Source organism: Anarrhichthys ocellatus, unplaced genomic scaffold (genome assembly GCF_004355925.1).
Source record: "Anarrhichthys ocellatus isolate YVR2014 unplaced genomic scaffold, GSC_Weel_1.0 scaffold25, whole genome shotgun sequence".
Classification (NCBI taxonomy): domain Eukaryota; kingdom Metazoa; phylum Chordata; class Actinopteri; order Perciformes; family Anarhichadidae; genus Anarrhichthys; species Anarrhichthys ocellatus.
The window spans coordinates 4,883,138-4,901,492 of NW_022280055.1; the positions used below are offsets into that span (position 1 = coordinate 4,883,138).

The following is an 18,355-nucleotide window of genomic DNA, read 5'->3' on the forward strand; positions in this document are numbered from 1 at the left end:
CTGCTGAATAATGACAAGACAGCAAACACTGACCAATGAGATGATAGAAGCGCGACATCACAGGGGAAGCAATCTGATAGGAGGAGACCAGGGCTTTGATGTGTTCTCTGCTGTGATTGGCTGGTATTGTGCTCTGGTACCACAGCGATTGGGCGTATCCCAGACAGAGGCGCTGATGAACCTGGACCACTGTGTTCATGGCAACCGGAGACAGGAAGCTGCCCTCATTGGACTCCTCCTGGAATTTGTCCTCCTCCTCCTCCTCCTTAAGACCCAAGTCCGCTGGGCCCTCTAGACTTGGCTCGGCCACGATGTCTGCGAAGTCCTAATGAAGTATGAACACAGACCCCTCAATGACTGCACATTGTCGCTATGTCACACTTTGGTCTAATGTAAGACATCTTGATCCGTGCCAAATCTCATGAAATTTGCTGTGGATGTTAATGCTCACAAGAGGGTGAATCCTAATGGTAATGATGACATTTGACCTTTGATCATAATTGATACAATACCCGTGTTTTCACAGGCGCAGTTCTGACATGATATCAGCCTAAACTGTTAAAAAAAACAGTATGGTGCAAATTGCTACAATTGGGGAAATAGAATTTGGGCCAAAAGTTCTATTTAAATAATTTAAAAAGAAAGCAGCCTAAGACCGTGTCCGTCTGTCTGTCTGTCTGTCAGTCAATTTCCTACTCACTGTTTCAGCATTACAGATAGCGCCGCACCTACATTTCCCTTTTCTAAAAATAATTTGGTGTTTTTGAATAAAACACAGTTCAGGGAAACAAGAGGTCACAATAACTCTCACCATCTAATGATAAAACCTGACGGACATTTTTCATTCATCCTCAAAATCAATCAAGTTGTTTCTGAGCATTAAACATTTCGGATAAATGTTAAGATTGATTTTCGCACTGCAACTACGTCTGTTGAAGCTTCAGCTTCTGAGCAGAGAGTCTATGTGAATACCTGGTTGAACTGAGGGAACTGGCGTCTGAAGTCCCTCTCCTCCTGCTCGTCCTCAGTCAGTCCTGAGCCGTGCTGTCGACTGCGGTTGCGGTACAGACTGGCCTCCATCTGCTCTCGCTCTCTCTTTCGTCTCTCCTGCTCGTCCCACTCGTTCACCAGAGCCTGAGGAGTCAGCAACAGCAAGCATTTCATTTGGAAAGTCGGACAAAAATTGTAATCCCTCAAACATTAACCCCAGGGATCAATCTCTATCGGGTGTGAACTGAAGCTCTGACCTGACAGATGTGTCGGAAGAGGCTGCGTGACTCGGGGCTGAACTCTCCTGCGGACAGGGTGTGACACTGCACGTACAGCAGAGAGTTCAGGAGCAGTGTGGAGGACTGGGGGACCACGTGCTCGGGGTCCTGCTGCTGGGGCAGGAGCTTCGCCAGGCAGCGCAGAATGTCCATGCAAGCTCTGGAGCAGAGGAAGTCTGCTCGGGCCAGGTAGGACGGCAGGCTGGGTGTCAGGGAGGGGAAGGCCAGCAGGCAGGACACCAGCTTGGGCAGACCGGGTACAGGCGTGAGCGAGTTGGCCAACTGGGAGGCCACGAGCCGCATCCCGTGCCGGAGCTGGAGGATGCCGGTCCGCACTGGCCCAACCACATCGGGGTATAGGGGGTAGTCCTCCAGCAGCCTCTGGCAGAAGCGCTGCTGGGAGTTCTGCCACACAGCCTCCTCCTTCAGCAGGCCCTGGACGGATGACCTAGACTTGGAGGAGGAGGAGCCCTGCAGGGCCTTCAGCAGGTGGGACAACAGGTCTTCCACAACTGACGCCTGGCCGATGCTGCACAGGTAGTGCTGCAGCTCCTGGAAGAGGCGGCCGTACTGGGGTTCATGAGGGCGGCAGGCCTGCTTCCTGGAGAGCTCAGCTATCTGATCCTTCACCTGCTGCATACGGATCCACAGGTACCTGCAACAACAAGTCGGAAAACATGTGGTTGAATGATTTTTCACAAGTCTCTCTTAGTACATCACTTCCCTGCCAAATGTGGGTCACTGTAATCATTCCTCCTCTCCATACCTGCTGTAAGGCAATACCGTCCTTTTACAGAAACTCTGAACTGTGGATTTCGTTGCGCATGTTTCACATTAGAGTCACGCTAAGAAGAGATCTCAGCTAACTCTCGTCAGAAAACTGCTCAAGTAATATTAATTAGCCGTACTTTACTGAAGCAAATAAACTCTACAATAGCCAATTGATTTTGTCAGCAAGCTAATAATGCTTACAGAGTTAGCTATAACGAAAGCTAGCTAATGAGAGTTAGCTACTGCTAGGTAGCTAGCTAAAAAGGCTGGTGTTTAAAGTGTTTAGCTACCAGTGATTTCAGCTAAGCTAGCTAGCCACACGGCCGTTTGTTTTGTTCACCACCGATATTAAACATACACACAACCGACCGGACCATGCATGAACCTTTAACCTTTAATCTTTATTTTTCTTTGGCACTGCACTTTGTAAGAGTTTCGACTTATCTAATATACTCTTTTGTAGGTTTCAAGACTCCACAGTGTACAGTCAGATGTCATTGTGTAGTTTTTAATCAATACGATTAATTTGGCGTGTGGAAGATAAATGGTTCTCAGGAATAGTTGAATTTGGAATAAATTAATAATTTTCATCCCCAGTCGTGAAGGTGCATGAGCAAGTCTGACCTTCCCTGGTCACACCGAGACTTGGATTATGGTAATATGTCGTATTCTGCAAAAAGGCCTCAGTTATAATATCACACACAGTGAGAAGTCTGTGCTGGTTCTGACCTGATTCGAGGATGCTGGAAGCCGTCAGTGGTGCTGCTCTCCTCCAGCTCTGCTCCGGTCACCAGCTGAGACGACAAGCTGCGTCCTCTCCACTCCTCCTGCAGTAGAGCCAGCTGTAATACAGACAGAGGGACATGCCCGTCCCATCATCAGGCCAGAGTATTTCTAGGCTTTAACCACCTTCTAGTGATCACCGTCCTCAAAAACAAAATCCCAAAGAAATATTTAATACTGGAGTTCAGTTTCTAAAGACATAATTGGACTTTGTTTTTGACTTTCGACAGTCACAGTTTAACTTTAATTCCAAGACAGATCAGCTAAGACAAATATGATCAAATCAAACAGCAAGTACTCCCTGATGGGTACACATTAAAAAAAGAATGTGTTTCAGAATACAGGTGCATCTCAATGAATCGAAAAGTTAATTTATTTCAGTAATTCAATTCAAAAAGTGAAACTCATATATTATATAGATTCATTACACACAGGGTGATATATTTCAAGCGTTTATTTCTGTTAATTTTGATGATGATGGCTTACAGCTAATGAAAACCCAAAATTCAGTATCTCAGAAGATGCACTTGTATATGACAAAATGAGGAGAAAACTTACCTCCTGCTGTAAGTAGTTGAGTTTGTAGGCCCTCTTCACAGCTGGGTCAAAGATAGTCTGTGGCGTCCACACTTTGATCTGCAGCAGGCCCATGTTGACCCAGAACACTCCGGATCGGGCCAGTGGGTTGGAGCCCTGGACTTTGCTTTGGACGTACTGCTGCAGGCAGGAGAGGCAGGCCTCAACCAGGCCGTTAGGGAGCAGATTGGGCGGCATGAAGTCTCTGAAGACGGTCTGGATCTCCTGGGAAGCTATAAGAGGGTCAGGGTCCTCCACCAGGCTCTCACAGCTCTCCATGTAGCCCTCCTGCAGACTGGGAGGCAGCAGGTCAGCCATGCTCTGAAGCTGGCGACGCAGGACCGCGCCCTGGAGCCTAAAGTCTGTGCCCCTGGGGAGGTATGGCGGTGATTAGTAAACCCCATAAAAATGATGCTTGTGAGGAACATTTTATTTTTTCAAGTTTTAATTTACCTGAACTCAGCCAGCGCAGGGAGGGCCATATTATCCCACAACACAGCAGACACATCCTGCAGCTGCTGGATCCTCTCCTTCCACTCCCCAAGGGTGACATGGGAGAGGGAGAGGAGGGCCAACCCTGACGGTTCCCATCGACCTCCGGTCTCACTGCTGCAGAGCACTCCCAGCATGCAACACGACCACACTGCTTTACTCAGCAAGGCCGGTCCCTAAAAACAACATGGACACGTATTAAACCGGCAGGTAATCCCTTCGATGAAAACAGTGACATCAAACAAGAGACGTTAAAAGGTCGGTACCACGTTGTCTGCTCCGTGGTGCAGCTTCGGAGACGGCTGGGTCTTGGCACTCAGCGGGTCCCATTTCAGCCACAGGTTGGGATCTGAGGTCACACTGCTGGTCCACAGGGCGGCCAGAGCCTCCGATAGCAGCTCACACCACACAAACTGCAGCTCCTCAGCCGGCTAAAGAAAAAGAGTCACGGGGAATCATGAGCAACATTCTTTACGTTTGAAGCATTTGATCCGATAGTACACAGTGGAGAGCAGAGAGGAAATGAACAATTACATAGTTAGCATCTTAGACCCCTGGGTCCACCAGGACACTCCTGAATAATTGGTTTTCATTCATGGTTTGGAGTGTATTTCTCAAAAGTTTGGATCACATATTTTCTAGGGCAGCAAATAGACCTGTATACCTGGCTCACTCACAGCCGCAATTCTGCACTGCTCTCATACGACAGTTACCACTTATAACGCCGTTCCTACCTGGGCATCATTGCGGAAGCGCAGCACCCACCCTTCGGTTCCCCCTCAGGTAAACACCGTTTGCTCTGTCAGCACTTTAACTATAGTTTTGAATAACAATTTGGGTTTGATGTGGGGATTTTTAAATAAAAAAATTACATCATTAAAAAGGTTTCAACATCACACTTGCAAGTTACATAGTGGACCACAAACTCTACACGTACATCATCCTGCACAGTGAAGGTCAGTGACGTAACGGGTACAGGGAATTATTAAATTGTAACTGAAACCTTCACTACTGACCCTGTCACTGCTGAGCAGGAACCACAGCGGCTGCAGCTGACTGACGTTCATCGGTGTGGACTGGAGGCAGTAGCGCAGGTGTCTGGAGAGTTCTCGACGCATGCTGTCCTCGGCCTCCTGGTCGCTGCAAGTCAACGGGAAGAATTCACTACACAGCCCGTCGCATGTTTCAACGTCAGTCTGCATGAATATTTGTGTTTTGCAGAGGAAGACATGGGAGTTTTACCCCGGAGAGAGAGCCAGGTGCAGCAGGTCAGTGCTGAGTCGCAGTTGGTTGAGCACGGCCAGTTCCTCCATCAGGGGCCAGAGCTGAGCCCTGCGGCTGAGCTGCTGCAGCTCCTCTCTGGCCAGGTGGACTCCTTCCCCTGGCTCCTCGCCCTCTGGGAGGGAGCACATATCCAGCAGCCCTCTGGAGGTCATCTGACGCTGCTGCTGCTCCACGCTCGACACCAGCCTCTCCAACACTCCTGTATAACATTCACAAGGAGACCCTTTAATTCCACACTGGAGTTTTCTCTTAGAGATGGAACGGGACAAAACGTTCAATGCCCTATTAGTGTCCCATCCAATGTTTATGACACCCCCACAATATGAACATGCTGGACGAGACAAATTACAGAATGATGATTTAGGTATTTTTAGAACCTGAACAGCAGATGTAAAGAGGGTTTATCCTGATGGGAGCATGAAAGGCAAATTTCATTCAGCTATCACATAAAAGCATTGGGAATGGGCCTCTTGCAGGAACCGCTTGTGATTTGTTTTAAAGGGCCAGTGTGCCGGATTTAGTGGCCTCTGCGCTCACCCGTCCCTTTCCTTGTGTCTCACTTGTACACAAGAAATCTAAAAATTCCTGTAAGTCCACAGTGTGTGGCGAAATACCAGCAACCGTTGAGGATATCTTGTGCTGGGACTCGAGAATTAGATAGACCTGCCAACCAACCTAGTGACCAACATCGCCATTCAAACACAGCAACAGCTCACCAGACTTCTGTGGATCCAGCTGGTTGTTTGCCAGCAGAACGAGGCCCCAGGCCTCCAGGAGACTCTCTTTGATGTCCAGCCCGAGCCCGGCGCCCTGAAGTCGGACCAGCTCCTGCCTCCAAGGACCCGTGGTGCCGTCCAGCCTTAGGTCGCTGACATCCAGGGCTTTGCTCAAGAGCCGCAGCCGAGATGCACACTCGGCCACCGACTCCAACTGGAGAAGAAGATGGAAATGGTTTAGTTTGTAAAAAGGTAATTCAGATGCAGAGATAACACTAAACTGGCTGTTAAATACTTAAAGAGCACAGTAAAAACAGTAAACATTAAAACAACAACTGATGATGAGTAAATATCTGCAAATCAGTTAAGTAGTAACTGTAGTAAAAGTAGAGCTGATGAAGGGTCTCCTGACCTTGAATGGCAGAGCTTTCCCGAGGGTTTTCTGCATGCCCTTCAGGGCTGTGGCCACAGACACCGGGGTGGACAGAACAGTCTGGATGGCTGCCGAGACCGCCTGCAGCTCCTGGTGACCTCTGGAGCACAGCACAGTCATAAGTGTTAGGCAGTCAAATACAGTAACTGTAGACCTCATATGTGAGATAGAAAGTCCTATTGCAATCATATAGACATACTCTCTCTGTAATGTCAGAGCAAATGTAAATAAATAAAGCAAAGTACTAATTTACCGACTTCGATTTCAAGTTACAATAGGCAGTTTAGAGAAAAAGTGCTTACTCAGATGTGGTGTCGGTGTCTCCCAGCAGCAGCTGGGGCAGGCGGAGGATGAGGTGTTTCTGCACCCACTGCCAGTGCAGAGACAGCACAGAGATGCCCTGCGAGTCAGCCGGCAGTGTGCTGCACACATCCCAGAATCGATCAAGCCACTGCAGCAGCTGCAGGATCTAAATACACACACACGACAGGTAAGAGTGCCATGAGTCAAGAGTGCCATGAGTGAGGTTGACCGAGGGCGTTGAAATTTCATGAGAATTGAAAGACTTCCTTCATGTTTTAATTTATGCTTTTGCCCAGGAGGCGGAGTTTTGTATTATCTTACCTTCCATTTAATTCTGATCCACCTGTTCTATTTATTTATTCATTACCTAGCAAACAATAGGAGCTGTAGAACTGCTTTTAAATACTGTTGGAGTAGAAGTAAAGGAGGTAGTACAGTATATATAGCGGAATAGATACTATTGGTCTTGATTTTTTAGTAGTAGTCTAAGCAGCGGCAGTAGCAGTAATAGTAATGGTAGCAGTAATGATAATATGGAAAGCCTTTGAATAAACAAGCAAACAGTGTTCCGTAAAGTGGCGGAGTTTCAGGAATCTGAGGAACTGAGCATGCCGTCCACAGCAGGGCTTTACAGGCCGCGGCTCATTGACTGCAATTCATTTTTAATAATAGCAGCAGTTGTAGTAGCAGCAGATATAGTTGTACACACAACCCAGGAAAAGAGGTTACTAGAAGAACTGCAAGTGAAGATGGACATTTTCCTACAAAGATGGACTCCAGTTATGTTGTACAGCACTAAATGTACTTAAGTCTAAATACGAGGATGTGGACGAGTGTAAAAACGAAAGAAAATTGTGTATGTAAAGTGACACAGTAATAAAGCTAGTGGGTGCTGACCTCAAACATGATGTGGTCGGAGATGTAGGGCTGTCCGCTCTGCACGGCCTGCAGGGTGAACGAGTCCCACAGGTCAAAGAAGGTCCGCAGGTGCATCAGCACTGGGTGGGGCAGGTGACCAATATCCACAGTCCCTGTGTGGGGAGGAAAACACGTATTGCACAAACTGAGTTACATACTATGCTGCATGCGGTGTAGTTAGACATTTTGAAACTGTAACTCAGTTTTACAAGCGGGTGTCCGGTATTGAGAATGTTGCTTCTATCAGTCCATATAAACCAAAGGGTGCTGAAGGCCGTGTGTACCTTTGCTGAAGGCCGTGGCTATTCTCAGGGCACAGTTCTGAGCAGACAGGTTGATGGCACAGGTGCAGATGACAGACCTCTCCTCTCTGTCCATCATCAGAACGATCCTAACACACACACACACAAACAAAAGTCAATATCGTTTTATACATTTCGAGACATTTTAGAACAAAACTCAGCATCGCACTTCTAATTATTAGCACCGTTTTGTGTGTCGCACTCGATTCGTTATCCTTCCACTTGCAAATGTATATATGCTGACTTTTCTACTGTAGCAATCTTCCAAGATGTATTTTTTTCATTAGTAGAGTGTGAGCAATGTGCCTCAGACAAAATTCAAACGGGATAAAGTTGACAGGAAAACCTCCCAGCGTACCTGTTTGCAACTGCGTTCAGGGCCTCCAGAAACTCCATGTATCTCTCCTCGTCCTCAAAGTTGCACTTGTTAGCCAAAATATCCAGGTACTGTTTGTTCCATCGCATGTCCACCAGAATCCTGTATTCATCTGGCAAAGTAACAGAGAGTGGTTAATACTCCATGAAAATGGCAGCAGTATGTGGAGTCATACATGGATGGATTACTGATGGATTAAGTGTCAGGGCCCCCCCTGGCCTTCACCTACAAAATGTAACTTAAAAAGGGAAACATACCAACCAAGAACAAACTCAAAATAACTACAAAGAAACATAAAGAGACCAAAACAACAACAAAGAGATGCAAAACAGCTGCAAAGAGATCAAAAAAGAGACCAAAAAGACTCGCATTGACGATGAAAAGGGGAAAAAAAACAATCACAGAGACAAAAATGGCAACAAAGAGACACAAAGCAATGAGTTAATGGCAGCTGACAGACAGCCCACCCACTCATCCACCCATCCAGTCTTCCATTTCGATTCAATAGGCCTTATTGGCATGACATTTCACTTGATTTGCCAATGCACAATCACCATGATGAAAGAGAATTAATGAAATCTATTTAAATGAATAAATAAATAGATAAGTAGATAAATAGATACATGAATAAAACATTTAAAAAAGAGGCTTAGCAACTACAAAGTCTGTGTGTTGCTCATATGTCTTAAACTGCATTAAATCTATTTCATGTTCCATCACGGTGAATCCATTAACTCCATATTGTGAACTAAATCATATCAACATAACAGTCACAGCTAATTCACTAAATACCTTCACTTGCAATGAAGAACAGAAGAACAAGACAACCAAAGAGTTTACCGATGCTGTGAGGCTGGAGCAACTCTGCCAGGGACTTGCCCTTGGCAGCAAGTTTGCTACCAAACACGGCCTTCAGAGCCCTGTTTCCTGCCTCCACCTGGACCAGAGCCGGATCTGGAAGAGTCAAGAACCACACTGTTTCAGGACTACCTTATTTTGGAAGAGAATGAAATCGCTGCACTTCTAAGTGTAAAGTGTCGGGGTGGTGGGTGTGTCTGTCGAGTCACAAACCAGGGGCATATTTGTAGCTCTTCCCCAGGTGTGAGAGCCAGCTGCTGCGGAGGATCCAGTCTCCGTGAGAGGCTCTCTCAGTGAGCAGCCGGACTGCCGTGGGGATCAGCCTCAGAGTGTCTCCTTCCGCCAGATCCACCACTCCTCCGGAGAACATCAGCCCTTCATGGGCGCCGCTGCTCTGCAGCGCCCTCTGCAGGTCACTCAGACTCAGCGGACGATTGCTGTGGACGACACAATCAGTCATTTTTTTCCTTAAGCGTCAAACTGACACGTCAACCCCTTTCAATGTTCAGTTAAATTGACAATGCAAAGCTCGTCTCATCTCCTGTTTTCATGCACTTACACTTCAGCTGACATTACAAGTAAAGTTGTCCCCCCACTTCAACTCCTTTCAGTGTTTGTTTTTTTAACAGTAATTTGGTTTCAACTGCCACTTTAGGTGCTTTCACTATATCAAATTCAGGCACATCTTTAAGTTAATACCTTTTTCTATAATGTGTCGGCCCTTCCAGAGTACATTCACATAGGTAGGCCTGTGTTGCACTTTTCCGTTACAGACACATGCGATTGTGTTGTCACTATTCTTACCGTTTGCCCTGCAGGCTGAGGGTGTTCAGGCAAAATGAGAGGACCTGTCCGTCTCTGAGGACAGCGGAGAAGCAGGAATCCTCCGTGGAGAGGAGGGCAGACGGGAAGCCGTCAGGCCAAACTCCAGCACACAGCAGCCCGCTGCCCCAGTCCTCTGTGTCCAGGATGGCCAAGTGCTGCTCGATCACCTGTTGTGCTTGCTGGAGGGGAAACAGGACACTAATGTTTATTCGTCCCCTGGGGAGCATGATTGTGCTCACTGGATGTCTTTGAGCTCCAGCTGAAAAGCATTTGGATTTATGATTTGACATACAGGGTGTGAGCTATTCATTCAGGTTTTACGAGCAGTGTTCCTGTCAGGAAGCTCGTATTACGAAGCAGGATAAAGAGACAAATTTTGAATTTCTAAAGTGAATAAAAGATACGTTTAGGGGTCCTCCCTCAAGTTTCTGACTTAAAACTATGCAATTTTACATCATTTTGGACCATTATTATCACTATAGATAACTGCCAAAGAGCTGAAAGACAAAAATTGCTATATTTAAATGATTATTTTATCCTTTACACACATCACAGCATTGTTTGCCCTGTAAAATCATATTCTGAAGCAGATTCAGAAAACTTTTAGATAATGCTTGATTCACAAATTAAAAAAGTCATGACAAACAGTTGACTAATTATTTTGCAAAAAAGGACATGAGCATTGTACCGATAAATTACAGCACCCTCACTCCCACGATTACGGTACGCCAAAGACCTAACCCTCGCTGAGCCGGGAGGGGAGGGGCCAACTTTGAATGTTGTGTTTACAATCCGGAACTGGCAAATCCTACTCATAGTGGTGAGACAGTGGACATATTACAGTTGGGGAAGCATCGATAAGGGCTTGTCGATACCTTCTGGCTGGCAGTGGTGCGTTGGCAGAGCGAGTAGGCCTCTCCACAGGCATGCTGCAGGGCGCTGGGTAAGTCGACACCTCGCTGCAGCTGGCAGGACAGCAGGGTGGCGGCATGGAGCAGGGAGGCCACTGACGAGGCTGGGGAATCTGAAAGATAGAGACCAGTCGTTTTTGTTTTTTCTAAATTCTGCAGATTGACTAGTTAGCACATGTATTTGCTATCGTCATTCAGCTGCTTACCCCAAATGGCAGATTTGATGCTCTTATGTATTTCAATCAGCAGATCACACACACAGTCCCCGGTCACCCCGGCAGTGTGAAGCAGGGTCTTCAGGTCCAGTGTGTCCCAGCAGGACCCCTCATGTTCCCCTGGGATGTACACCTCCACCCCTCTGTTCCTCATGGCTCGGGAGAGCTCCCCGTGCGCCGGGTCCATGGTCAGGAACAACCTGCACACACACACACACACACAGCTGAGCACACACTTCTTCAAAAGGCTTCAACAAGTAGTGAACAGGATCTAATATTGCGTACTACCTGAAGTTGGGATGCGGGGTGATTTTGGGGGTCTTCCCGTCTATGACGCCGCGTTCGTTGATGGTGAGTGACCCACCAGGCTCCAGCAGAGCGTTGAGGCGATCCAGGACAGAGGCGCTACGAAAACAATACTTGATCAGTGACATTTTTATCAATATTTTTGACCTCCAAAAGTGTGACGATTAAGAACTCCCTTCATCTGCAGCTCTCATCACTTCTCTTTTCAAAACGCCATCTCAAACAGTTTCGAAACTATGATTTCTGAACTTTTCAGACATGCATTCGTTCTGTAAATATCTGTATAACCAAGCTTAAATTCCTAAAAGTGGTCTTTTCTCTAAGATATTTCACATTTCCCTGCAAATGATTTCTGAATAGTTTCAATAGATCTCTCCACAGCGTTCTGGCCCTGAGTTCTTATGATGCCTGTGATCTTTGATGCCTTTCAAACTATGATTAAAACCCAGCCATGATTTCTAAATCCCATGATTTCTCACCTGCAGAAGTTGACATTGTCCATGAGCAGCCAGTCACCGGCCTGCAGGGCCTGGACCAGCATACCGTCCAGCCACTCGAAGCCTCCGTTTGTCCAGCCGTCCTCCAGCTGAGCCAGACGCTCCTTCAGCAGCGTGAAGTCCATCTGCAGTTTGGACATGTCTGGAGGACACGAACACAAGCGAGTTACAGCACCGGAAACACATTCTTATACTTACAGGACAACCAAACTTTTCAGACGCTACTTAGCCGTTACCAGTGAACACTTTGAGCTTGGTGTTGAGTTTCTGCAGGAGGAGGATGATGATCTCCAGCTTGTTCAGCGCCTCGGAGTTGATGGTCCCCCCGGTTCTCTGCAGTCCTTCCTCCTTCAGCCAGTGGCAGAACAGACCCCACGTCTGCAGCAGGAACTCCGTGTCCTGGATGCCGACATCCAGCGACATCAGGCCACGCCTAATTACCATGGCGACTATGTAGTCCACGCTCTCCAACACTTGTTGCCACGGCCGCATGATATCAACCTGGAAAGAGGAAAAGAGTGCCGAGTGAAGCAGTCGGACGCTTCGAGACAATGAAAGAGGCTACGCAAGCTAGACACGCAAGGTCCTGGTTACCTGTTCGAAGCCTCCCAGCAGCTCGGTGGTGTCCATGGCGCTGTTCATGGCCATGACCCTGAGGCGGTGTCCGGTCAGCAGAGAGAGCAGTCTCGCCAGGCTCGTCTTTGCGCTGGCCGTGGGGCCGACCAGTATGGTCATCCAGCCCATCTCCACGCACTTCATCAAGGACTCCAGGGGCCGCAGCGCCTGGTGTGTGATGGACAGCGGGGGGTCGAGGGCCACCGGGGCTCCGCCGCTGCGCTGCAGGACGGAGAACCCCACCTACAGGGAGCAATCCACGAGAGAAGAAATACTTTTTGTCTGTACAATTTAAAACATTCGCTTCAAAACAAACAGGAAGAGGTTTAGTTGTTGTGACAAACCTGCAGGTTGAGTGGCGTGATGTGGAACTGTCTGGAGCCGCTGTAAGGCTCAAAGTCCTCGCCGAACACCTTCCTGAACACGGACAGAACCTGTGTGGAAGAAGAGGAGCTTCACAGACTGAACAGTGGAAAAACAGACTTTCCATACGGGTCAGTAACAACACAAAGAAAACTGAGGGTGGTCACTGGGTGCAGAAAAGAAAAGGGAAGTTATTATGCTCAAATACAGGCTCTTAATGGCATGAGGACCACAAAAAGGCTGTCATTTTTTTCTTTTTGTGTGAATCCACCAATGACAGTTTGCATAAAAAAGCAATTACATAATATTACACTGTATTTATTATTTTATGAATGTACAGCGAACTGTTAATCCAAACGACAGACGTCAACCCTTTGAATAGGATTTCTTGAAAACCCACCTAAACCAATGAGATACTGATAAAGTTTCTTGTGGACTCTCGAGTACTATCAAAGAACATTGTACCTGAGCCTTGTCGGCCTCCGCTCTCATCCTGTCGGCGTACACCAAGGCTACGTGCTGGCCTGGGTTGAAAAATCCCGGGGACTGGTCAGCCTGCATCAGCTGACACCAGCGGAACATGTCCCGCAGGTTGAACTCCCAGGGACTTCCTTTCTGACCCCACTGCCGCTCCACACACACCTCCTGGACAAGCTGTTGGAGGCAGGGGGGGGGGGGGGGGAAGAGAAGCTCTTAAGTGTTTTAAACATGCTAGACTAGCAGGTTGCATCTCAGCTGGCACAGCGGAGTCAAGTCTCTAATTCAGCGGTCGTACAAGAAACGCTTACCTTCTTATTGAACTCCACCATTTTAGCAATGATTTCCTTGTCAATGCTGGTGAAAATGGCGTCTCCTATGAACTCCATGTCTTTGCTCGTGAGTTGGTCCACGAACACCTGAGAACACAGAGGTAAGTCAGATTGCCTCTTCAGTGGTACGTTTCTGTCTTTTTGCTTTTTAAGTTCTCTTTTCAAGGGGTCCAGGAGGTCGACAGTAGCCATGGTACATGTGAAATGATATTCAGAAATACTAACGAATCCTGATGTTAAAAAACTTTTTTTCCCCAAAAACTACAGATCGTTTTACACATTCACAAAATAAAATTTCTCAAAACATGACGTTATCATTTGAATTTCAACATTCGAAAGCTGCGTAGCATGTCTATTCGATGTAATGAATAAGCACAGAAGAAAACTTTGAAAATGGCGAAGTACATAAAAAAAAGTTTGTGCAATCCTCTCGACTGTTTCCTACCTGAGTGAATCTGTTGAGGAAGGATTTGGGCAGTCCTTTACGACCACCTCCTTGAGTGAAGGGGTTCTGGCAGCCAAAGATCTTGGTCTTCTCCTGCTGGACCTGGAAGCTCATCCCCAGCTCAGGGATGTAGATCTCTGCCCGATGATCAAAGCAGGCGTTCAGACCCTCCAACACCGACTGAGAGGCCAGGTTCAGCTGTCAAGCATGAGGAACGAGCTGAGTCAGTTTAACATCGCAGGTTTTATCAACATCGTCTGATTACTATTCGTCTTCTCCGGGCTCCAAGCCATCAAAACTGGTGTGCAAAACCGAAAAAAAAAAGAAATGACCTGAACAGCGGTCCTTACCTCGTCCAGGACAACCCAGTGGCCTGCCTTCAGAGCAGCCAGAAGAGGGCCATCGCGCCATGCAAACTCTCCTCCCTTTCCTCCCTCCACAGGGAGATCAGTTCCAAACAAATCGGTGACATCCTGCCAGAGAGCACACGTCATCAGCATCAGTTCATTCAGGAGCACAATCGGGGAACTTTTGAGCATCCTTCATATAAAAAGCTTTACCGTTTGCTCCGACAGGTTGATTCTGACCAGATGGTTCCCAGAAGCCTTTGCCAGCGCTGTCACCAGACTGGTTTTTCCCACGCCGGGGGAGCCCTCCAGCAGAACGGGTCTCTGCAGCTTCAGCGCCCGCAGGAGCCTCTGGGCGTTCACGGCGGTCGTGCCCGCTGCGATGGCGTAGTCCGACAGGTCACGGCTCTCAGTCCGAGGCCCTGGGTGGACATTTAGGTAACAGTTTGTAAACATTACTGAAGAAGTATTTAATAACCAAGGCTTTACCAAATTTGATGTAATTTCGAGAATGTATTGGCAAGTTATAGCTGCAATACTTTCAATAAATATTCCAAAATGCCAACAAATTTGGGGATATTTGAACAATGTAATCCTGAGATAACAGGAAAAAAAAAAAGTTGGAAATTTGGCAAGCTAGATCTGGATCCCATCTTGGGTTAGTGAACCATATTTGGTGAAATTTGGGGAATTAATACCATAAAAAAGTACAAAAGTTCAATAATAAAAATCTGTAACTGATTTTCGACAACCAGGTCCCACAGAATGTTTTGACAACAATCTAGTCTCTCGGAGACAAAAAAAAAAAAAAAAAAAAAGGGTGTGAACACTGATTAGTATTTGTCGTAAAATTACGTAAACAACTTATGAGCGGAGGTAGGCGGGGCATACACCAGTAGATGCAGCGTATTCTTAGTACCTAAAGCAATGTAGAAGGGGTCAATGCCGAAGAAGTCTTCGCCCCACTGGGGTTCCCGCGGCAGGCTGCTGTCATAGACTCTCAGGGCGTCCTGCATCTCCTGATCCAGTTTAGTCATCTTGCTCAGCCGCTGCTGCAGGTAGCCCAGGCACAGCCGGCGCGCCAGGAGGGCGCTGTCTGCACAGGACGCTGTGGTCCCTGCAAGAAAAGGGAGCCTCAGATCACATTTCTTAAAACGCTTTCTCTGGGAGAAAGCGTCTACACATATGTGATTCCGAGTGGAACTAAAAAACAAAAAACAAGCCGTCGGCTCACCGGAGCCAATGCCGTCGACGTAGACCAGACACGCGGCGTGGATGAAGGCGGTGACGGTGTCCAGCCTGAGGTCCCACTCCGCCTCCTCGTCGTCCTCCAGGGCCCCCATGGTCATGAAGCCGTCCTCGTCCCGTTCGCACACGACGTTGAGGAAGTAGACCCACGACAGGATGTCTCGGACGCTCAGGATGCAGCGGCGGCCGAAGTCCTGCTGGGTCAGCCACTCGATGAAGTCCAGCATCAGCTCAGCGATGTCGCCGCCTGCGTTTGAGACCGAAAGGAAACGCATCAGTAACACCTTCTTCATCGGGTCATTGTTCTGTATGTTTTGCTTCAGAGCAACAACCCTAAGGTCTGCAGTTTCCCAATGTAGTTTAACAAGACTAAAGCCCTCTAGTCTAAACTATCCATCACGAGCCATACATTTAGGGAGGCGGCAATTACTTTGAACTTTACGGCAGTGCTGCCTCGCGTATTGCTCAGATTTTATGCCTCGCTGTTGTGCTTGAAATTCAATCAATATCAACTTTGACCTTGTTGGGTTGCTTAATGTGAAATCAATGAGACGATCACCGTCAGTAGTCGGTATACTATCACCGTACGAAGTTGTTATGGTGGAGGTGTAAGCAAACAGTTGTCTATTAACACATCGAGCAGACACAAAGAAACATTGGAATCCACTTGATGAATCAATATTTACTCTCATTTTTAACTCGGGTTCCCAACTCTTGGGAAAAATATCCTCCACTTTAGCTCCTAAATGCTCCTCTGTGATCATCATCTGCTAATCTCTGTCTGCTGTTGGTTACGGAGCAGGATTCTATTTTTGTTTTGTTTTTACGGTTATTGTTTTGCGTTTTCACCTTTATTGGATCATAAAGCTTTCTGCGTTTCAACGTTATGTAAACCTCGGCGGAGCCATGCCGCTCGCTTAAATTAAAAAAAAGAACAGATCAACGGGGTCGTTTTATCTTTACTACAAAAGCAATGAAGACCAACTAGGTGTCCCTGCATTAGTGCAAGAGGTGTGACTGTTGCCTCTGACTGGTTAACAACGTAACTAGCAGACATATTCAACTGACAACTAACTTAGTATTTAAAATCTAAAACCATTTTGTCTATTATGAGGAAAACAGATTTCATTACTGTTCAGTCTCATGTCGCTTACCTACCATTATTTTTGCATGAACTAATTCAGACCCTACAAAAACTGTAATATTAATGTAACGATGATGTAATAATGGTTGTGTTTGTGGACTGTTTAAGTTGTAATCAGGACATGCAAGTGAATGACTGGATCTATTTCTCTAGTTTACCATCGAGTGAGAGGCCTGAGCGCAGGTTGTGCTGGATGATCTGAACCAGGTCACTGCGGCTGTTGCTCTGCGGACACCAGATCTCTGTGAAACGGTTCCTGAGGGCAGGAGAGAGCTGTAGGGAAACAGACGAGCAAAACAAAAACAGTCAGACTTCATACGGTTCTGGTTGGTTACTCTTAAAGCACACACATTTTTTAAAAAGCATGTTAAACCATAAGGACAAACATTCTACCTTCAGCAGTTCTGCAGCTATTGTTTTTTTTTATTATTTTTTATCTACCTCCTTCTTGCCGAAGTCTCCTCCGGGATTCATGGTGGCAACCAGACGGAAACTTGCGGACGCTCCGATCAGCTCCACGTCGTCGTTGTCCCCGCTGCCCTTCTCTGCCAGCACGAGGGACTTCTCCGTCTCCAGAACACTGAGAGGAAACACGACACACTGTCTGTTATTCACCTGCATGTGGGGCCGTAAACGGGGCGCCGTGTCATGGTCCTGTTGGATTTTGAGGCTCTCAAAATGCAATATGAGCACAAAATGCAAAATATGCCATGTGAAATGTCACACCAGGTGTAACAAAAGTACAATATGTGGCATGAAAAAGTGCACTCTGTTGCATATACGTCTTAATAGCTATCATCAAGGGGTTTACTAAAAGCTTGAAAGGGGTCAGAAAAGGGTAGAGTCTGGCAAGTGATACCGAAGGACCAGCTACAGAGCAGCTACTTTATTCAGGCTGTAAGACTCCACCTCCCTTTTAATGACAAAGCGGGTACCACAAGGCTTATAATATAACAGCGCTATTATTCCAATACAGACTCATAAAATCCACCTCTATGCAGATGATGTGATGGAAATCTATGAGCTGGTGAACGGATGTGATGACAGAAGACGACTAAGATGCTCAGATGTCTTAAGCAGAAATATTTATTGATGCTTGGCCAAGTAAGCCATACCGAGAAATATTGTGTGTAATGAGGAGTATTTACCACATATATATATATATATATATATATATATATATATATATATATATGTATATATGTGTCTACCTGTTGAGTCTCTCAAGCACCGAGTCGTCTGCCAGGGAGATCTCATCCATGAGAAAGACTCCTCCCTCCTTCATGGCCAGCACCAAGGGGCCGTCATGCCACTGAAAAAGCCTGCTGTCCTCACCATCCGTCTACACAAACACAGAGAGAGAGAAAAGTCAATTTTATAGAGCATCCGATGAGACACAAATGCATTATGGAATGAAACTGGAATGTAAATTAGGTTCACAACTTGACTTATTCTATATGTTATCAATGATATTGTGTTTCTACTAACATGAAAATAAGTTTCAGGAATAATAACATGTCTAATGTCATCTATGATTTTGTCATGTATCT

The 18,355-nt window shown here is 46.7% G+C and overlaps 1 protein-coding gene across 3 annotated transcripts in view; it reads right to left on the reverse strand.

The window, feature by feature from the left end:
- mdn1 (midasin AAA ATPase 1) overlaps nucleotides 1–18,355 on the reverse strand; it is a 53,267-nt gene that overhangs the window by 19,410 nt on the left and 15,502 nt on the right. For all 3 annotated transcript variants that reach the window (XM_031861445.1, XM_031861446.1, XM_031861447.1), the window contains exons 31-65: nucleotides 18,017–18,147; nucleotides 17,247–17,385; nucleotides 16,964–17,078; nucleotides 15,648–15,908; nucleotides 15,333–15,530; nucleotides 14,627–14,835; nucleotides 14,417–14,539; nucleotides 14,067–14,264; nucleotides 13,601–13,708; nucleotides 13,278–13,466; nucleotides 12,794–12,883; nucleotides 12,429–12,692; nucleotides 12,071–12,335; nucleotides 11,817–11,976; nucleotides 11,320–11,436; nucleotides 11,023–11,231; nucleotides 10,781–10,929; nucleotides 9,885–10,084; nucleotides 9,294–9,517; nucleotides 9,063–9,176; nucleotides 8,205–8,334; nucleotides 7,829–7,935; nucleotides 7,524–7,657; nucleotides 6,626–6,792; nucleotides 6,303–6,423; nucleotides 5,891–6,104; nucleotides 5,133–5,373; nucleotides 4,907–5,030; nucleotides 4,157–4,321; nucleotides 3,852–4,066; nucleotides 3,381–3,768; nucleotides 2,769–2,881; nucleotides 1,248–1,923; nucleotides 973–1,134; nucleotides 34–325 (exon numbers count right to left, since the gene is read on the reverse strand). In XM_031861445.1, the coding sequence (XP_031717305.1) occupies nucleotides 34–325; nucleotides 973–1,134; nucleotides 1,248–1,923; nucleotides 2,769–2,881; nucleotides 3,381–3,768; nucleotides 3,852–4,066; nucleotides 4,157–4,321; nucleotides 4,907–5,030; nucleotides 5,133–5,373; nucleotides 5,891–6,104; nucleotides 6,303–6,423; nucleotides 6,626–6,792; nucleotides 7,524–7,657; nucleotides 7,829–7,935; nucleotides 8,205–8,334; nucleotides 9,063–9,176; nucleotides 9,294–9,517; nucleotides 9,885–10,084; nucleotides 10,781–10,929; nucleotides 11,023–11,231; nucleotides 11,320–11,436; nucleotides 11,817–11,976; nucleotides 12,071–12,335; nucleotides 12,429–12,692; nucleotides 12,794–12,883; nucleotides 13,278–13,466; nucleotides 13,601–13,708; nucleotides 14,067–14,264; nucleotides 14,417–14,539; nucleotides 14,627–14,835; nucleotides 15,333–15,530; nucleotides 15,648–15,908; nucleotides 16,964–17,078; nucleotides 17,247–17,385; nucleotides 18,017–18,147 (6,712 nt within the window). The remainder of the gene's footprint in view (nucleotides 1–33; nucleotides 326–972; nucleotides 1,135–1,247; nucleotides 1,924–2,768; nucleotides 2,882–3,380; nucleotides 3,769–3,851; nucleotides 4,067–4,156; nucleotides 4,322–4,906; nucleotides 5,031–5,132; nucleotides 5,374–5,890; nucleotides 6,105–6,302; nucleotides 6,424–6,625; nucleotides 6,793–7,523; nucleotides 7,658–7,828; nucleotides 7,936–8,204; nucleotides 8,335–9,062; nucleotides 9,177–9,293; nucleotides 9,518–9,884; nucleotides 10,085–10,780; nucleotides 10,930–11,022; nucleotides 11,232–11,319; nucleotides 11,437–11,816; nucleotides 11,977–12,070; nucleotides 12,336–12,428; nucleotides 12,693–12,793; nucleotides 12,884–13,277; nucleotides 13,467–13,600; nucleotides 13,709–14,066; nucleotides 14,265–14,416; nucleotides 14,540–14,626; nucleotides 14,836–15,332; nucleotides 15,531–15,647; nucleotides 15,909–16,963; nucleotides 17,079–17,246; nucleotides 17,386–18,016; nucleotides 18,148–18,355) is intronic.